Here is a 20,400-nt window from a genome sequence, read left to right as displayed (position 1 = left end):
ATTTCCGTCGGTAGGTACAATGTCCTCTATGAGTTTTTTCAAACACCTACCTCAGTGGTAGTGGTGTAGTGGTGTCTCGACCACTGCCCGCCTGGTAATCAGGAGGTCGTGGATCCAATCTCGACCGAAGTTTGTAATTTCATCCTCAACATTGTTCGAGAGTTTGACCGCACTAAGTATAGCCTATTTCTGGGGAAAAGGGACTCTTCAGTCTTATTCGAGCAGTACTGAGGTATACATGCATAAATAAATGAGCTATATTGTTTTACATGTTATTGTTGTTTACGCCTTATTAATGAAGACCCGTAAGGCTCCTTTTCTGAAGGTTAATGAACTTTTACACTTACGTGTGGTACTATCGTGTCATCTCCATTCTTGGAGAAGGCTTTCCTACTGTAATGCATCACGCTGTCGAAATCATAGCCTACTCCGAAGTCTGTGATCTCACTGGGCGGATACTTCTTGAAATTCCTCTCCGTGCCTGAAAACGATAGCAATGAGGTCATTTGAAGGAGAATCGGACCAATTTTATTGCATTCATTTTTCTCTTCTTCTTTTAAGGGGTGCACTTTTGCTGTATAACTGCCAGGGTTTGTAGTGACGGGGATTTCACCCTGTGTTCTCTGACAACCACCCGCCTTATGATGTTAACCTCACCCAACCTGAGTGGGTCCGGGAAAAACCAATATTACGCGATTGATCACGCAACGGTGCGTTGCTTGGTGCATTAAAAGTGCTACCGCTAGTTTGCAAGTTTGATAACCTCCATCATTGTAATGACGTAGGTCTTATATAATAATAATAATAATAATAATAATAATAAAAATCAGTAATCAAACCCCGATCTAACGTTTTAAAAGGATGCGCTCCATATTCCAGGCTCCCATTTCGTGAAGAACCGCGACTTATCGTGGTTGTTCGAGACTCAAGAGACGGATTTAATGCAAGCTCGTTCAGTTAATAACTTGGACTTCGGTTCGTTCAGTCAATTATTTACTCACTGCCACCTTAAGGTGAAAACTTCAACCTCGCTTCTCACGATCAATTGCGTACTCACCATGTGTCATTTTCTGGTTCACCACAAAAAAAAAAAAAAAAAAAAAAAAAAAAAAAAAAAGCAATGAAGGATAACAAGGTTATTTTAAAAAAGTAGGTTTACCAATAATTATGTTTTTATTAAATTAGTTGTTCATTTATTTATTTTGAAATTTAAGTCAAAGGCACTCGAAAATTTGGGCAATTCACAATTTACACAGACCACCAGATTGATTCACAGAAAAATGGATTTAATTTATGTAATTTTACAATTAAACGGACATTTTAAAATTGGCATTCAAAACGAAAATTCACTTTCGCAAGGTAAGAAGTATAGGAATAAAAAAGAAATAATAAAAAAAGAAAAAGATTTTTTAAAAAAATATAGACGAAAGCGTCAGTTAAATTTTCAACAAACAAAATAAGCATAGAAGAAAGCCTTCTCCAAGAATGGAGATGACACGATAGTACCACACGTAAGTGTAAAAGTTCATTAACCTTCAGAAAAGGAGCCTTACGGGGCCCAGAAGACGAAAAAAATTGTCTTCATGAATAAGGCGTAAACAACAATAACATGTAAAACAATATAGCTCATTTATTTATGAAAGCATAGAAGAGAAAGGAAAGAAAGGGAAAGTCAGATAATTTTCCAAGCTAACAGCAATCACCGACCGCAAATTCAAACACAAATATGGGAGTTTGGTTTCCCCAGAGAAGGTAAGTTAGGGGAGCACTGTTCAACTGCACCCCGGGCGGGAATCGAACCTGCGACCTAGCGCTTACAAGGAGCTTGCTGCAGTCCCCAAGCTAACTAGGCTGGAGAACTGTACTGGTGTACTGAAAGACAGCAATCGAAGAAATGTATTTTATAACTTAAAAGAGTAGGCAAAAAGTGGTTCCCTCCAAAAACCTGGATGGTGCTTTTAAAAAGCCAATTTTTTGCTGAAGATTAAGATAATCGGTAACCCAACGTAGGCATTAATAATAAAATGAGCGTTTTTTTATCATAAACTTGGCGGTCTAACGCACTATAGGTAGGTACACGATATCAAACGATTTAAATGTCGCAGAGATCCTTTATGATTATTGTATATCTATCAATCAGATGTAGATTTTTATCAATACGGCTCATTATTCATTGATTATGTAGAGTCCATCCAGCCATGATTATGATAAGTACAAGTCTCAATTATTAAAAGATAATCTTTTAAATTACTGTAGACCCCTAGTGCCTAGTTTATTTTTTCATCCAGGTTTGCACCAGCATCAACGTGACCAGGTTCCCGCTAGTCGAGTTCAAATCCTGGAGTGGATGCGCCAGTTTCGTATCCGACCATATTGTTTACGAACCATTGGATCATCCCACCAACTTACCCGTTCGGCTTAGATCGCCTAGCACCGTGTTCAATGGTCAATCCGGGCATTGCTTTGAGCTCAGTACCCTTCTGGTGTCTTTGCTACTGGGTAAGAAAGTATTGTGTCCCTTCTCGCCCATACAATACGGCTCATTATTCATTGATTATGTAGAGTCCATCCAGCCATGATTATGATAAGTACAAGTCTCAATTATTAAAAGATAATCTTGCCCAACCTTTTCAAAGGAAGATCGACTTGAATTTTCAATACAGTCTTGGGATCAATTTACCTAATGAGAGACCCAATGGGAAACAAGTTTAGAGTAATCGGGTGTGTAAGATGATATTGTCAGGATCAAACACTGCTGGGTGTGCTGGTCGCGATCGATTTGAAATCAATCTGCGATCGACCGGTTGGGCAGCCCTGCTGTAGACGATACATATTAGGTACTAACTTTCGGGCACTACAGTTCCACATTAGAAATAGAGGAACATTAGGCCCGCCACTCAAGCTCAGATTCTGACGGACCCAAGTCTGACAGTACCGCAGATGTTCTGAGCGTGATTGTCTGACAGGACTCATCTCGATTGATGGATAGAAGAATATTCAATCAATCTTCAACTGGGGTGCCTGATCAGAACACTCGGAAGTTAAAATGAGACTTTTTTACTACCATCATGAAAAAAGACCCTTGTTCTCTTTGGTGGAAGCTATGTGAAATCCACTCAACCAAACACTCATTGTCTGACAGGACTCATCTCGATTGATGGATAGAAGAATATTCAATCAATCTTCAACTGGGGTGCTTGATCAGAACACTCGGAAGTGAAAATGAGACTTTTTTACTACCATCATGAAAAAAGAAAAAGACCCTTGTTCTCTTTGGTGGAAGCTATGTGAAATCCACTCAACCAAACACTTAAAACAGATCTGAGAGTAGTTCGTTCTCAGAACGGCTGTGGCTTTCTCGTATCTCGTCCTCCTTCTTTCTTCGATTTCGGGACGATAACATTTCCGTCGGTAGGTACAATGTCCTCTATGAGTTTTTTCAAACACCTGCCTCAGTGGTGTAGTGGTGTCTCGATCACTGCTCGCCTGGTAATCAGGAGGTCGTGGATCCAATCTCGACCGAAGTTTGTAATTTCATCCTCAACATTGTTCGAGAGCCAAACACTTGGTTGAAGTCTCGTAATAATTACCCAGGTACCTCTATCTCATATTTAATATTACAAAACAATTTTTGTTCAATCAACCGTTTCGGGGACTCTTGGGCGATCATTATCAGGGTCAACCCACCTAAATGTGTAAGTACTAGCTTGTTAGTGTCACTAGGTAGGATAACAGTTGATGGATTAGATTCAGATGGTTGATGGTAAGTTATGATAGTGAACTATGCCGGTATGTGACCAAGGTTGGAACCTAAAGATGGCAGATTATCAGTCACTATGGTTTCATTTTTCTTCCTGGGGAAAAATGGCCTAGTGGTCAAAAATTCCGACATTCGTAACAACAACATTTTTCTCCCTCGGGGATTTGAATCGGGAAAGCCTGTTCCTGAAAGGTGACAGTCCAACATCAAGAGAACCTTCAACTAAACTTGCAATATGTACCTGATAGTAAACTATGCCGGTATGTGACCAAGGTTGGAACCAAAAGATGGCAGTTTATCAGTAACTATCGTTTCATTTTTCTTCCTGGGAAAAAATGGCCTAGTGGTCAAAAATTCAGACGTTTGTAACAACAACATTTTTCCCCCTCGGGGATTTGAACCGGGAAAGCCTGTTCCTGAAAGGTGACAGTCCAACACCAAGAGAACCTTCAACTTGCAATATATACTCCAACCCCCTTAGTGGACGCCCAAGAAACATAGAAGAAACACATCGAATGGAATAACGTTTTCGAAAAGGAGTTACGTTATTTCATTAGATGTGCGATATAATTATGTATTAGGGACCAATACATATACCTACCGAACAAAGGTGCCTAAATACCTAGGTACTTATTTATGTGGTAATTTCATGTATTTGTAATTCTGGTGGCGAATCTTAATAGAATTCCAATATTCCATTTTGTTCAACACAATGTTCCCTGATAAACGTCAAACGATTTTTCATTTGTCTTTGGGTGTCCTAGGTACAAACATATACCAAATTCTGGTGGCGAATCTTAATAGAATTCCAATATTCCATTTTGTTCAACACAATGTTCCCTGATAAACGTCAAACGATTTTTCATTTCTTTGCATGTCCTAGGTTTTGGCATACCTATCATTTCTATGTACAAACACACCTATCATTATTTTGACAAGTTACTTGACTTGTACATTAAAAACATTACGTCTAAGGAATATGAATCCACCTACTGATAAGGGGAAGAAATGTTGGCAAACACACCTATCATTATTTTGACAAGTTACTTGACTTGTACATTAAAAACATTACGTCTAAGGAATATGAATCCACCTACAGATAACGGGAACAAACGTTTGGAGCTTAATAATTATGCTAGTTTTGTAATTCAGGTATTCTGTACTTGTTTTCCTTTTTTATCATTTTGGATAGATAGCTATAGTGAACATTATATTGGGAATAAAGGGAGAACGGGCTCTAGTCTTGATTTTAAATCATTACATAAAAGTAAAATCAAAAAATCAATTCAATAATGTGTAAGTACTAGCTTGTTAGTGTCACTAGGTAGGATAACAGTTGATGGATTAGATTCAGATGGTTGATGGTAAGTTATGATAGTAAACTATGCCGGTATGTGACCAAGGTTGGAACCAAAAGATGGCAGTTTATCAGTAACTATCGTTTCATTTTTCTTCCTGGGGAAAAATGGCCTAGTAACAAATTAGGTAGGTACATATGTAGGTACTGATTTTCTCTAATCACTACGGGCTGAAAAATTCCCGGAGGGACGGACCCTGCTTGTTCTCTTCTTCTTCTTCTTCTTCTTCTTCTTCTTCTTCTTCTTCTTCTTCTTCTTCTTTTTCTCTTCTTCTTTTAAGGGGTGCACTGTTGCTGTATAACTGCCAGGGTTTGTAGTGACGGAGATTTCACCCTGTGTTCTCTGACAACCACTCGCCTTATGATGTCAACCTCACCCAGCCTGAGTGGGTCCGGGAAAAACCATTATTACGCAATTGATCACGCAACGGTGCGTTGCCTGATGCATTCAAGGTGCTACCGCTAGTTTGCAAGTTTGGTACAAACACATATACCTATCATTTCTATGTACAAACACACCTATCATTTCTAGGTACAAACATATACCTATCATTTCTAGGTACAAACATATATCTATCATTTCTATGTACAAACACACCTATCATTATTTTGACAAGTTACTTGACTTGTACATTAAAAAACATTACGTCTAAGGAATATGAATCCCTGATAAGGGGAACAAACGTTGGGAGCTTAATAATTACCTATGCTAGTTTTGTAATTCAGGTATTCTGTAGTTGTTTTCCTTTTTTACCATTTTGGATAGATAGCTATAGGTATAATATAAGTATGCACTTGGATAACTACTAACGCGCTCTTTTAGACAACAAACGTCGCCTCGATAGTTTAGTAGTCAAGACGCTCGCCTATTAAACAGGAGTACGTGGGTTCAATCCCAGCGGATGAAATTTTGCCCTGATTACAATTCAAAGGTGTAGGTACATAAAAATAGTTCTGCCTACGCACCGCAGTCTTGTACTACACTCTTTCCAAGGAAAGAATGATCGTGTGAAAACCCATTTTTTTTTCCTTTTTTTTTTTTTTTTTTTTTTTTTTTTGGTTTTCAGCCCTACTGACAACAATTGGAGACCCCCGCCCCAAAATCATACTTAAATCCCAAGTGAAAGCATCAAACCTTAATCCCAATTGAAGCAACGATTAGCAGTCTTTTGACAGCATTTTAGCAAATGAGGGTATACGTATTTCAACCACTTTTTCCTGATAACGGTTAGAGATACATATCTTGAAACTATTGGATAGGGTAAGAAGAGTCGTGTAATGTTCACAATATTCTACTTCCAGTTAAGATCTACTCACTGAAATGATGCTAATCCCCTCCTATCTTATATGTATATAAATTCCTTCAATGACAAAGCCGAGGACTTGATGTCGGCTTCCCAAGGTTAAATTTTACAAGGTTACACCATTTTGGACTACTTTTCTAACTGTGATCCTTTTTGGTATACCTAAGGCCTGTTACTTTCTGGTGTTCTCGTGTTGACCCAGCACCTAAATGAGAAGTATTGTGTCTCTTCTCGCCCATCTGATGAGAGGCGTACTACGGGATGGGCATGCTACGACACAGACCACATGCGTCTAATGTAGCAGTTGTTTCATTGCTACGAAATAAAAAAGGCGGTGGAACACTCATCTTCTTTTTTTTTCAACTCTGGATCGTTAGCTTTGAGAGTAGCGCGCCTACCTTCCTTGTAAGCGCTAGGCCGCTCGGTCCCAGGTTTGATCCCGGAACGAACTTTATCCTGATAAGGTTCGTTCTCGGAAAGGCTGGCTTTCTCCTATCCTGTCTTGTTGTCTTGTCATCCCCCGTTAGTAGTAGTGAGAGAACACTCCGCTCTTTTCTATACCATGACAACGAGAACTACCCTAAATAACAACCCTCCTCATTGCCTTGGTGATGAAGGTTTACGCTTTGCAGGTTTACGTATAATGTTTTCTTTTCTTTACCATCAGTAGATTTTGAATTGAATTCTACGTGCTGTCGCCGCTTGTTATTTCGCTTTCGATTCTTTCGAATGATAATGCGGAATAGAATAGAATATACCTTGTTTATCCTGCTGGGATAGGACTGAAAAGTCCCTTTCCCCCCTCAGTCTAACCAAGGTCTAATATATTTTGACATAATGCGGAATAGAATAGAATATACCTTGTTTATCCTGCTGGGATAGGACTGAAAAGTCCCTTTTCCCCCACAGTCTAACCAAGGTCTAATATATTTTGACATATTATAGGGGAGTACATGTAGGACGTGAATAATTGTTTCTCCTTGATTGTCAGTCAAACGCTTGACCACCCATCAAGATAATGGACAAGCTAGCCTCCCACCTCCTGGGCAAGGTCCCCTCCAGTGGCAACCTCATGGATAGCTTCCATCTGGACGATAGTGACCTTGACAGCGACGACGAAAACGACCGGAGACCCCCGATCGTTCAGCCGATTGTCCCAATCAAATATGAGACGCTGGACCGCGATAAAGTGCTGAACGCTTATCGGACCACGCTTGGAAGATTGGGCTTGGTTTGGACACCCCCGGGCGGATTGAGTCCAAAAAGTGTGTGTGCAGGTGAGATTGGGGATTTCGGAAAGGTTAGAAATGAATTTGGTCCCTGGATCTTGTTTCTATTGGGTCTCTTGATATCCTGCAAATTCATACAATTCTGAGGAATGGGAACCCACTTTTGCTACACTATCACTGAATAGGAATTTTTAGAAATTATTAAGTTTCTATAAAATGCATTTGAACTTTCTAGAAAATGAGATGTCTGTCGACAGCAGTGAAGATGTACCTTTAAGCAAGGCAAGGATGAACCGTATTTTATTATGTGACTTTTTTTATAGTCAACATGGCTGAGGCAATGAGATCCTGCTTTGGACGTCCACACTTACTCCACAAAGTGGAATCTCACAGTCTTATTGGTTTAGTCATGTTGACTATGAAGGGGAAATAAGTTTCAAAAAAAAAAAAAAAAAAATACCTACAAGTAGGTACAACCTTTGGTGGTGATACATTGATTTTTTAAGGATTTTTTTTTGAATTGTGTTAATCATACATAAATACTTGTCACAAAGATCGTTCCCTCAATTATTACAGCTAGATAAATTTAATGACTTGACTTGTACTCGAACCACCAACCTCCAGATCCAAAGTCCAACGCGTTAACCACTGCACCACTGAGGTTGGTTGGATACAATGATACGAGTATAAAGATCCCTATTAACCCGATTTGTTCTTAGCCCCTGCAGTACCTGCGGCCAGTGATTACCCGGAGACCTATTTGCGAAATACTGACAAGGAGAAGTTGCTGATTTGGTACTGCGAGAATTTTTGACTATGAAAAAGTCATATAATAAAGTACGGCTATGTGATTCCAGAGGACAGGGCTATAAAAGTAGATACTTACAATCTTTAGATTGCGAAAGATTGTAGATTAAAATTTGTTCGTAGCCCCTGCAGTACCTGCGGCCAGTGATTACCCGGAGACCTATTTGCGAAATACTGACAAAGAGAAGTTGCTGATTTGGTACTGCGAGAATTTCCGCCGTCAGTATTCCAGTCGGTATCCACTGAGGAGACCCCTGGTAATGGCACTGGAGAACGAGTGCGGAGTGCAGAAAATGGTAAGCAAAAAAGTCTCCGAAGGTCCGAATCGAAACCTCCGAAGAATAGTTATACAGGGTGCGCCAGAAAAACACCGACAACGGCTCAGGGGTAGGTAGATCCCATCATTTCCAACAAGGTTCTCTGGGTCATTTTCCTAACTTCGGCTTCGTTCCCGAGAAATATATATAAAAAAATAAACACTGAAAAGTTGTAGGAAAAGTCCAAATCAGAAGGCATAATGGCGAAAAAGTGTCTTTAAAAGCTCGAAAAACCAGTAAGCAAAAAAGTCTCCGAAGGTCCGAATCGAAACCTCCGAAGAATAGTTATACAGGGTGCGCCAGAAAAACACCGACAACGGCTCAGAGGTAGGTAGATCCCATCATTTCCAACAAGGTTCTCTGGGTCATTTTCCTAACTTCGGCTTCGTTTCCGAGAAATATCAAAAAAAAACACTGAAAAGTTGTAGAAAACATCCAAATCAGAAGGCATAATGGCGAAAAAGTGTCTTTAAAAGCTCGAAAAACCAGCCTAGTTAGCTTGGTTGGTAGCGCGTCTACCTTGTAAATACTAGGCCACGGGTTCGATTTCCGCCCGGTGCGGATTTTATCCTAAACAGATAATGTTCGTTTTCTGAACGGCTGGCTTTCTCCTATCCTGTCTTGCTTCTCTCTTCGATTTCAGGACGATAAGATCTAAGCAGTTACAGTTCCCTCTGACAAACCTCTGTAAAAAAAAAAATCCAAATCAGAAGGCATGACGCCAAAAAAAGTGTATTTAATAGGTCAAAATTTGAATTTTCATTTTATTTTTTCATCCAGGTTTGCACCAGCATCAACGTGACCAGGTTCCCGCTAGTCGAGTTCAAATCCTGGAGTGGATGCGCCAGTTTTGTATCCGACCATATTGTCTACGAACCATTGGATCATCCCACCAACTTACCCGTTCGGCTTAGATCGCCTAGCACCGTGTTCAATGGTCAATCCGGTCATTGCTTTGAGCTCAGTACCCTTCTGGTGTCTTTGCTACTGGGTAAGAAAGTATTGTGTCTCTTCTCATCCATATGATGAGAGGCATACTACGGGATGGGCATGCTACGACACAGACCACATGCTTCTAATGTATCAGTTGTTTCATTGCTACGAAACAAAAATGGTGGTGAAACACTCATGTTGAAAAAATAAAATAAAAAAAACCTCGGTGATGCAGTAAGAGTAGAATAGTGGAGAGAGTAATCCAATATGTAGACTTGGAATGCCAAATCCCCAGCAGGAAGTATGAGAAGTTCAAACACAGAGCAGACAGACTGTACCAGTCTGATACCAACTATGATAACGAGATAGTTCAGGAATATTTCCATCAAGGTGAGATTTTATGTCGTTTTGAGAATCAAATTTGTTCAGAAAGATCCAAAATGTAGAGTAGAATAGAATATATCTTGATCCAATATGTAGACTTGGAATGCCAAATCCCCAGCAGAAAGTATGAGAAGTTCAAACACAGAGCTGACAGACTGTACCAGTCTGATACCAACTATGATAATGAGATAGTTCAGGAGTATTTCCACCAAGGTATGTCACTGAATAACTTTTAAGCGTTTAGTGACGGTGGTTTTACCCTCTATTTGGCGACAAGCTAGACGCCTCTTGATACTCTCTAAAGGTGTGTCCAAACATAGTCAACCGACGAGGTGAATCTATGTTGTCGAGGCAATGTGAACGGTTCAGTTGACGTCGATCGCAATTATTAAAACCCTAAACTTGGCAGAGATTTTTTTCATCTTTGCAGAGATCGTAGATTCGTAGAAGCTCAACCCGTCCTTTGGGGCTGACCAGCCCCTACACTTTTCACGTGAGTCTAGAGTAATTTGTGTGAACATCACGAGGTTCAATTTTATACAGAATTGTTCGTCAAAAAGTTCACTAGAGGTTCCTTTTTGTTACATCCAAAAATACTGACGTGGTTCGTCTACAGACGCCATTAAAGTGTAAAAAGCGTCACAATTTGAATGTATCCAAATGGATACAGTGCCAAAAAAAGGGTTGTGGGGACACACCTCAACTTTGTCTGTGTGGGTCTGAGAAAAGTCAACAGCACGAGATGGCCCAGGTGAAGAGCCATCCAGATACCAAAGTGATATACTCGTACATATCGAAATGACAAAGCCGAGGACTTGATGTCGGCTTCCCAAGGTTAAATTTTACAAGGTTACACCATTTTGGACTACTTTTCTAACTGTGATCATTTTTGGTATACCTAAGGCCTGTGGGTTACATTCTGGTGTTCTCGTGTTGACCCCAGCACCTAAATGGGAAGTATTGTGTCTTTTCTCGCCCATCTGATGAGAGGCATACTACGGGATGGGCATGCTACGAGTGCTACGACACAGACCACAAGCGTCTAATGTAGCAGTTGTTTCATTGCTACGAAATAAAGAGGCGGTGGAACACTCATCTTCTTTTTTTTTCAACTCTGGATCGTTAGCTTTGAGAGTAGCGCGCCTACCTACCTTGTAAGCGCTAGGCCGCTTGGTCCCAGGTTTGATCCCGGGTCGAACTTTATCCTGATAAGCTTCGTTCTCGGAAAGGCTGGCTTTCTCCTATCCTGTCTTGTTGTCTTGTCATCCCCCGTTAGTAGTGGGAGAACACTCCGCTCTTTTCTATACCATGACAACGAGAACTCCCCTAAATAACAACCCTCCCCATTGCCTTGGTGATGAAGGTTTACGCTTTGCAGGTTTACGTATAATGTTTTCTTTTCTTTACCATCAGTAGATTTTGAACTGAATTCTACGTGCTGTCGCCGCCTGTTATTTCGCTTTCGATTCTTTCGAATGATAATGCGGAATAGAATAGAATATACCTTGTTTATCCTGCTGGGATAGGACTGAAAAGTCCCTTTCCCCCCTCAGTCTAACCAAGGTCTAATATATTTTGACATATAGGGGAGTACATGTAGGACGTGAATAATTGTTTCTCCTTGATTGTCAGTCAAACGCTTGACCACCCATCAAGATAATGGACAAGCTAGCCTCCCACCTCCTGGGCAAGGTCCCCTCCAGTGGCAACCTCATGGATAGCTTCCATCTGGACGATAGTGACCTTGACAGCGACGACGAAAACGACCGGAGACCCCCGATCGTTCAGCCGATTGTCCCAATCAAATATGAGACGCTGGACCGCGATAAAGTGCTGAACGCTTATCGGACCACGCTTGGAAGATTGGGCTTGGTTTGGACACCCCCGGGCGGATTGAGTCCAAAAAGTGTGTGTGCAGGTGAGATTGGGGATTTCGGAAAGGTTAGAAATGAATTTGGTCCCTGGATCTTGTTTCTATTGGGTCTCTTGATATCCTGCAAATTCATACAATTCTGAGGAATGGGAACCCACTTTTGCTACACTATCACTGAATAGGAATTTTTAGAAATTATTAAGTTTCTATAAAATGCATTTGAACTTTCTAGAAAATGAGATGTCTGTCGACAGCAGTGAAGATGTACCTTTAAGCAAGGCAAGGATGAACCGTATTTTATTATGTGACTTTTTTTATAGTCAACATGGCTGAGGCAATGAGATCCTGCTTTGGACGTCCACACTTACTCCACAAAGTGGAATCTCACAGTCTTATTGGTTTAGTCATGTTGACTATGAAAAAGTCATATAATAAAGTACGGCTATGTGATTCCAGAGGACAGGGCTATAAAAGTAGATACTTACAATCTTTAGATTGCGAAAGATTGTAGATTAAAATTTGTTCGTAGCCCCTGCAGTACCTGCGGCCAGTGATTACCCGGAGACCTATTTGCGAAATACTGACAAAGAGAAGTTGCTGATTTGGTACTGCGAGAATTTCCGCCGTCAGTATTCCAGTCGGTATCCACTGAGGAGACCCCTGGTAATGGCACTGGAGAACGAGTGCGGAGTGCAGAAAATGGTAAGCAAAAAAGTCTCCGAAGGTCCGAATCGAAACCTCCGAAGAATAGTTATACAGGGTGCCCCAGAAAAACACCGACAACGGCTCAGGGGTAGGTAGATCCCATCATTTCCAACAAAGTTCCCTGTTGGTTCCAGTGTTTTTCTGGCGCACCCTGTAGATACCTACCGGTGGGGAAATGCTATACACATTGAGTAAGCAAAGTGAAGAAACGTTGTACGTGGTTGGTATTTGAATGGGCTCTCAGTGTGTGACATATTGTTAGAATTCTGGCTCTTGGAGCTGCAATATAAATAACATTCCGAGGATATTTTTTGAGGCTGGCTGAAACCAAGAGGTTCTAAAATGATTCCTCTTTTCTCTTTCCTTCTGACTTGGCGTTGAAATTTTCACCGCAGATGTTTTATTGGGAGATTTCAATACTTTTTGCAGTTAGTATTGAAATCTCCTCTCATCAGGTTTTCATATTATTTGGAAGTCTTTTTCAGTTCTTTCTTTTTGCATGTGTTTTTGGGGGAATTCATTACTTTTTTTTGCATGGATAACGTCTGAACTTCAGCTTCAGTGATTGAAAATCTTGATTTTTTTCCTTCCTGGTTTCAGATCTTGGCATCCTCCGCTAAGAACATGCTCCTGTTTACCTACGGCACTACCCTGGGTCTGCCCACCATTGCCATTCCTGTCCTATCCGCCTCTGATGGGGATGATAGAGACCCTTACCTGAGTCTGACCCGATCCCAGATTTCCTGGTTTAGTACAAAAAAAAAAAAAAAAAAAAAAAAAAAAAAAAAAAAACGCTGAAAAGTTGTAGAAAAAATCCAAATCAGAAGGCATAATGGCGAAAAAGTGTCTTTAAAAGCTCGAAAAACCAGCCTAGTTAGCTTGGTTGGTAGCGCGTCTACCTTGTAAATACTAGGCCACGGATTCGATTTCCGCCCGGGGCGGATTTTATCCTAAACAGATAATGTTCGTTCTCGGAACGGCTGGCTTTCTCCTATCCTGTCTTGCTTCTCTCTTCGATTTCGGAACGATAAGCAGTTACAGTTCCCTCTGTCAAACCTCTGAAAAAAAAATCCAAATCAGAAGGCATAACGGCAAAAAAAAAGTGTATTTAAAAGGTCAAAAATTGAATTTTCATTTTATCTTTTCATCCAGGTTTGCACCAGCATCAACGTGACCAGGCTCCCGCTAGTCGAGTTCAAATCCTGGAGTGGATGCGCCAGTTTCGTATCCGACCATATTGTCTACGAACCGTTAGATCATCCCACCAACTTGCCCGTTCGGCTTAGATCGCCTAGCACTGTATTCAATGGTCAATCCGGTCATTGCTTTGAGCTTAGTACCCTTCTGGTGTCTTTGCTACTGGGTAAGAAAGTATTGTTCTCTTACTCTCTTCTCGCCCATAAAATCCTGGAGTGGATGCGCCAGTTTCGTATCCGACCATATTGTCTACGAACCATTGGATCATCCCACCAACTTACCCGTTCGGCTTAGATCGCCTAGCACTGTATTCAATGGTCAATCCGGGCATTGCTTTGAGCTTAGTACCCTTCTGGTGTCTTTGCTACTGGGTAAGAAAGTACAGCACCTAAATGGGAAGTATTGTGTCTCTTCTCGCCCATATGATGAGAAGCATACTACGGGATGGGCATGCTACGACACAGACCACATGCGTCTAATGTAGCAGTTGTTTCATTGCTACGAAACAAAAATGGTGATGAAACACTCATGTTGAAAAAATAAAATAAAAAAAACCTTGGTGATGCAGTGGTTACCGCGTTGGACTTTGGATCTGGAGGTTGCCGGTTTGAGTCCAAGTCAAATCATAAAATTTATCTAGGTAAGTGTAATAATTGGGGAACGATATTTGTCACAAGCATTGAAGTATGCTTAACACAATTAAAAATCATTAGGGGAAAAACAGCTAATTGTTGAATTTCCCTATTTATTTTAAGTGACAGACTCTTACACTCATTCATGAGATTCGCTAGGACTGCAAGCTTAGCAGGGATGGCAGGTGTTTGTCCATTGATATATCCGTTACTACCAGTACCACGCGTGTCAGCAGTATCTCCACCCCGGCTGAGTTGTCTCCTCAGGCCACTTCCACCCCTGGGTCTCTTCTCATTGATGTCCTCTGATGGTCTCTTCCCAAGCAATATCTTCCTGGTCAGCACAACGCCAGTCATTTGGAGAACGAATCTCATGTGTCTAGGTTGGATTCAAACCCTCGACCTAGCGGTTACAACACACTACCCTCCTAGCTAAATAGATTGATACATCGGGTCAGTGATACAAGTACATAATTTTATTTTACCTTCCCGTATATTATTCCACACGATCGTCATGGCCTAGTGGTCTAAAATTCCGACATTTGTAACAACAACATTTTTCCCCCTCGGGGATTTGAACCGGGAAAGCCTGTTCCTGAAAGATGACAGTCCAACATCAAGAGAACCTTCAACTAAACTTGCAATATGTACTCCAACCCCCTTAGTGGACGCCCAAGAAACATAGAAGAAACACATCTAATGGAATAACGTTTTCGAAAAGGAGTTACGTTATTTCATTAGATGTGCGATATAATTATGTATTAGGGACCAATACATATGCCTACCGAACAAAGGTGCCTAAATACCTTAGGTACTTATTTATGTGGTAATTTCATGTATTTGTAATTCTGGTGGCGAATCTTAATAGAATTCCAATATTCCATTTTGTTCAACACAATGTTCCCTGATAAACGTCAAACGATTTTTCATTTGTCTTTGTGTGTCCTAGGTTGGTATACCTATCATTTCTAGGTACAAACATATACCTATCATTTCTATGTACAAACACACCTATCATTTCTAGGTACAAACATATACCTATCATTTCTAGGTACAATATCTATCATTTCTACATATGTATCTATCATTTCTACATATGTACAAACAGACCTATCATTATTTTGACAAGTTACTTGACTTGTACATTAAAAACATTACGTCTAAGGAATATGAATCCACCTACAGATAAGGGGAACAAACGTTGAGAGCTTAATAATTATGCTAGTTTTGTAATTCAGGTATTCTGTACTTGTTTTCCTTTTTTACCATTTTGGATAGATAGCTATAGGTATAATATAAGTATGCACTTGGATAACTACCAACGCACTCTTTCAGACAACATACACGCCGGCCTCGGTGGTTTAGTAGTCGCCTATTAAACAGGAGTACGTGGGTTCAATCCCAGCGGATGAAATTTTGCCCTGATTACAATTCAAAGGTGTAGGACTGTAGGTACATAAAAATAGTTCTGCCTATGCACCGCAGTCTTGTACTACTCTTTCCAAGGAAAGAATGATCGTGTGAAAACCCATGAAAACAAATCAGAACAAACCTTATATGTATGGGATGGATAAAAAAAAGCCAATAGGTCCTGTGTAATTGTGTATTTCATGAGCTCAATACTTTGCCCGGTGCAGGATTCGAACCTGCGACCTAGCGTTTACAAGACAGGCAGACTACCTTCCAAGCTAATTAGGCTGGTCCTAATACATTCTCATTTTCTTTCCTGTTTCCTCAATATTTTCAGGAGTGGAGAGTGTTTGGAATCAAGTAAACTATTGGGTCATTTGTAGATGTGTGTGGCAATTAAATATATGGTCCACGGTTAGGGTATCACCGCACCCGCAGGTGGGTCGAGGGTCTCTTTTGAAAAAGGAACTTTTCAATTTCATTATAGCAGGGTTTTAAGTAACAGGGTTCTCTTGTAGGAGCTCTTCCCCCTAACCATTGATCTTTTCTTTCAGTATAAGTTTTGTGATGGGTATATTTTATTCTAAGCAGATAATGTTCTATTTCTATCCTAATCTCTTACGTTCCTCGTTCATCATTTCCACAGGAGGAAGAGGAGAGGAAACTAGTGGAGGAGCTGGAGAGGTTACCTCCGGATGAGTTACGAGGGAAGAGGCTGCACAGTTGGGTCCTGGTGAGAGAGGGAGGGGAAGGAGGGGAGGTGTTCTTCGTTGAACCAATCACAGGCCGCCGCTGTGACCTTGACGATGAGCAATATTTAGGTGAGATCTCAATAAAACTCATATTACACTCGTCTTGCACAGCGGAGGTCCCGGGTTCGATTCTCGGCAGAATCGATTTTTTTTTTTCCCTAGAATACAAACATTATACATAGGATGATTGAGTACTACTTTAATAGACAATAGATGTGTTATCGTCCCAAAATCGAAGATAGACTGAGGACAGGATAGGAGAAAGCCAGTCGTTGCGAGAACAAACCTTATATGTATGGGATGGATAAAAAAAAGCCAATAGGTCCTGTGTAATTGTGTATTTCATGAGCTCAATTCTTTGCCCGGTGCAGGATTCGAACCTGCGACCTAGCGTTTACAAGACAGGCAGACTACCTTCCAAGCTAACTAGGCTGGTCCTAATACATTCTCATTTTCTTTCCTGTTTCCTCAATATTTTCAGGAGTGGAGAGTGTTTGGAATCAAGAAAACTATTGGGTGAATCTCCAATTCAGCAACACATGTCGAGATTTGGACTTCACTCTGACCAATCGAAAACTTTGGCAACCCCTCCTGCTGTCAGGTAAACATAATTAAAACGAAGTGAGTTCCATATTTTAACTGATTTTTTGGGGGCGAGATTCACCAGTTTAGGTAACTAAAGCCGTATTTTCCTTTCCCATTTTCCTCCCTTCTGAAGCTGGGTTCCCCTATTTTGGCTTAATAGCGTCTGTACTTCACATTAAATTAAATTGATCCCAAGGGCAAGGAAATACTAGAACCCTGACAAATGGAGTGTGCCTGAAACCATGTGATATATTCCAATCGTCCTAAATATATACAGCCCCTTGTGTAACTGACTCACTCACTCACTCACTCATACTAATTCTAACCCACTTCTAGTTTTTGTTACATCCAAAAATACTGACGTGGTTCGTCTACAGACGCCATTAAAGTGTAAAAAGCGTCACAATTTGAATGTATCCAAATGCCAAGAAAAGGACACACCTTAACTTTGTCTCTGTCTGTGTGGGTCTGAGAAAAGTCAACAGCACGAGATGGCCCAGGTGAAGAACCATCCAGATACCAAAGTGATATACATATCGGGAACTTTACCTCTATAAGAAATAAGTTTTGTCGCCTCGCCCTCTGTAAGAAATAACTTTTTGAAAAAAGAAAATGATTTTGTTCTAATCGTGCAAGCGCAATCAGTTCTTTTCGTAGTGCATCTGTGCAGACAGTTTGTTGAAACAGAACAGAACTCTATTAAACAAACAAAAATAAACGATTATTTTGCATGACCTAACCACATAACAATACATACGAGTACCTATGTATGTATCTCGCTGTTTTATTACATATGACATAATATGTACATAATAATATCTTTTTTTTAAAAATAAAAAAGAAAATGATCTCCATTTTAATTTAGTAATGTATCTCTTTAGAGGTGTTCTGTTCCTTATTTGTGTTTCTAGATAACCTCGATAGTAAATAATTTTTTTGGCAAACCCCTCGATAAGAAATAAAACTCGATAGTAAATAAACCTCGATAAGAAATAACTTTGGTCTTTTCCCTTGAATTATTTCTTATCGAGGTTCCACTGTAATAGCTAAATTTCCCCTATTGATTCTTACCTACTTATAGACTCTTGCCTACATTTCCCTCAAATTCTTCAGGGGCCAAAATCGATGCGTACGTGGTTTCCGGCTACGCCACTCGTGAGGTGTGCCTTAACGACCAGTGCCGTGTCCCCTGTCCTCTCCTGCCCCCGCCAGAACCTTCCCAGTCCGCCCCTGATTCTGAACAGACCCCGGTCAGCAAGTACGTCCCTAAACCCGTACCTGACTACAGGAGCAAGTTTGAACGAATGATGGAGCAAAGGAGAATGGATGAAGAGCGGAGGAAAAGGGAGGAAGAGGTTAATATTTTCAATTCATATTCTGTAAAAACTCCACACACGATGTCCCTCACCTATTTGATTGTACAGCAAAACCGACTGATTTGGACCCCACCTCACTGTGGATGGATCCTGTTGCAGCGGCAAACTTCCTCGGTCTTGAAACTGTTTGATGTAGCCAGAGCGTTAACAACAACAACAACAACAATACATATTTTGATGTTCAAATTTTATTGTTTGAGTAAAAAATAGTCCCTCTGGTAGATTTCACCAATGACTTAATGAGAGATTTCACTAATGGGAGAATTTTTAATCATCCAAAAAGGAGTTTTTAATGATCCAAAAGTTGGAGTTTTTAAAAACTCCTGTTTGGATCATTAACAATTCTTCCCTTAGTGGAATCTCTCATCAAGTCATTGGTGAAATCCACATTAATCTCTCAATCATTTGAGTAAAGGAACTTTTTTTTCTAGTTAGGCGCTTTAACACTCTTGTGTCGTTCGCGCCGTCCCCTGTTTACCTAGATCTTAGTATATAGTCCAATGGCCTTCAGGTACAATAAGGCCGAATCGATGTTGGCAGGGTTGTTATCGAGGGCTGGTGGTGAGGGAAGGGAGGAACGTATTTGTAGATGTGTGTGGCAATTAAATATAATATGGTCCACGGTTAGGGTATCACCGCACCCGCAGGTGGGTCGAGGGTCTCTTTTGAAAGGTAGGTACTTTGATTTTCCATTGTGTTAGGAAAGTTGTTTAGTCAGCCTAGTTAGCTTGGTTGGTAGTGCGTCTGACTTGTAAGCGCTAGACCGCAGGTCTTTTTTTTTTTTTTTTTTTTTAAAAAAAAGATGAGTGTTCCACCGCCGTTTTTATTTCGTAGCAATGAAACAACTGCTACATTAACAACTGCTACATTTGGCCTGTGTCGTAGCATACCCTTTAAGTAACAGGGTTCTCTTGTAGGAGCTCTTCCCCCTAACCATTGATCTTTTCTTTCACTATGAGTTTTGTGATGGGTATTTTATTCTAAGCAGATAATGTTCTATTTCTATCCTTACGTTCCTCTTTCATCATTTCCACAGGAGGAAGAGGAGAGGAAACTAGTGGAGGAGCTGGAGAGGTTACCGCCGGATGAGTTACGAGGGAAGAGGCTGCACAGTTGGGTCCTGGTGAGAGAGGGAGGGGAAGAAGGGGAGGTGTTCTTCGTTGAACCAATCACAGGGCGCCGCTGTGACCTTGACGATGAGCAATATTTAGGTGAGTTCGATTCTCCGCAGAATCGATTTTTTTTTCCCCCTAGAATACAAACATTATACATAGGACAGGATAGGAGAAAGCCAGTCGTTGCGAGAACAAACCTTATATGTATGGGATGGATAAAAAAAGCCAATAGGTCCTGTGTAATTGTGTATAATAATAAAATTAATAAAATCAAGTTCTAGGTCGGTATTTACAATAACATTGATGATAGATTTTATTTAAGACTTTTTAAAATACACATTAGAATGAATGAGCCAATTAACAACATGACTTACAAAGAATAAATCGACCCTATTTGGTATTTTAAGTTTAAACCCAAAATTCTCTTCCTGCAAAATCACATAGTTATTTCAAGTAACGTGGGATGAATATAAGATTATTTATTTAAGACTTTTTAAAATACACATTAGAATGAATGAGCCAATTAACAACATGACTTACAAAGAATAAATCGACCCTATTTGGTACTTAAAGTTTAAACCCAAAATTCTCTTCCTGCAAAATCACAACATAGTTATTTCAAATAACGTGGGATGAATATAAGATTTTCCTTTCCTCTTCGATT

The 20,400-nt window shown here is 40.3% G+C and overlaps 2 protein-coding genes across 2 annotated transcripts in view; one reads left to right on the top strand and one right to left on the bottom strand.

Moving 5' to 3' along the window:
* LOC113470431 (zinc metalloproteinase nas-14-like) overlaps nt 1–506 on the bottom strand; it is a 3,984-nt gene extending 3,478 nt beyond the window's left edge. Inside the window, exon 1 of the mRNA XM_026828848.1 lies at nt 348–506. Coding sequence (XP_026684649.1) covers nt 348–506 — 159 coding nt within the window. The remainder of the gene's footprint in view (nt 1–347) is intronic.
* An 11,194-nt stretch (nt 507–11,700) lies between these two features.
* LOC113470430 (dynein regulatory complex subunit 7) lies at nt 11,701–20,203 on the top strand. Its single transcript, XM_026828847.1, has 6 exons — nt 11,701–12,009; nt 12,494–12,666; nt 13,822–14,032; nt 18,359–18,600; nt 19,658–19,832; nt 20,181–20,203. The coding sequence occupies exons 1-6, from the start codon at nt 11,751–11,753 to the stop codon at nt 20,201–20,203; spliced, it is 1,083 nt and encodes a 360-aa protein (XP_026684648.1). The 5' UTR covers nt 11,701–11,750.
* The last annotated feature ends 197 nt before the right edge of the window (nt 20,204–20,400 follow it).

Source organism: Diaphorina citri, unplaced genomic scaffold (genome assembly GCF_000475195.1).
Source record: "Diaphorina citri unplaced genomic scaffold, Diaci psyllid genome assembly version 1.1 scaffold1573, whole genome shotgun sequence".
In the NCBI taxonomy this organism is placed as follows: Eukaryota; Metazoa; Arthropoda; class Insecta; order Hemiptera; family Psyllidae; genus Diaphorina; species Diaphorina citri.
Note: the sequence above shows the minus strand (reverse complement) of the source record. Positions and strands in the feature narration are given on the sequence as shown.

Excerpts from the sequence above, each read along its gene's own strand:
- LOC113470430 (XM_026828847.1), top strand. The coding sequence starts at position 11,751 with ATGGACAAGCTAGCCTCCCACCTCCTGGGCAAGGTCCCCTCCAGTGGC. Across the intron at positions 12,667-13,821 it reads AGTGCGGAGTGCAGAAAATG|GTTTGCACCAGCATCAACGT; the intron begins GTAAGCAAAAAA and ends CTTTTCATCCAG. Across the intron at positions 18,601-19,657 it reads GGAGGAAAAGGGAGGAAGAG|GAGGAAGAGGAGAGGAAACT; the intron begins GTTAATATTTTC and ends TCATTTCCACAG.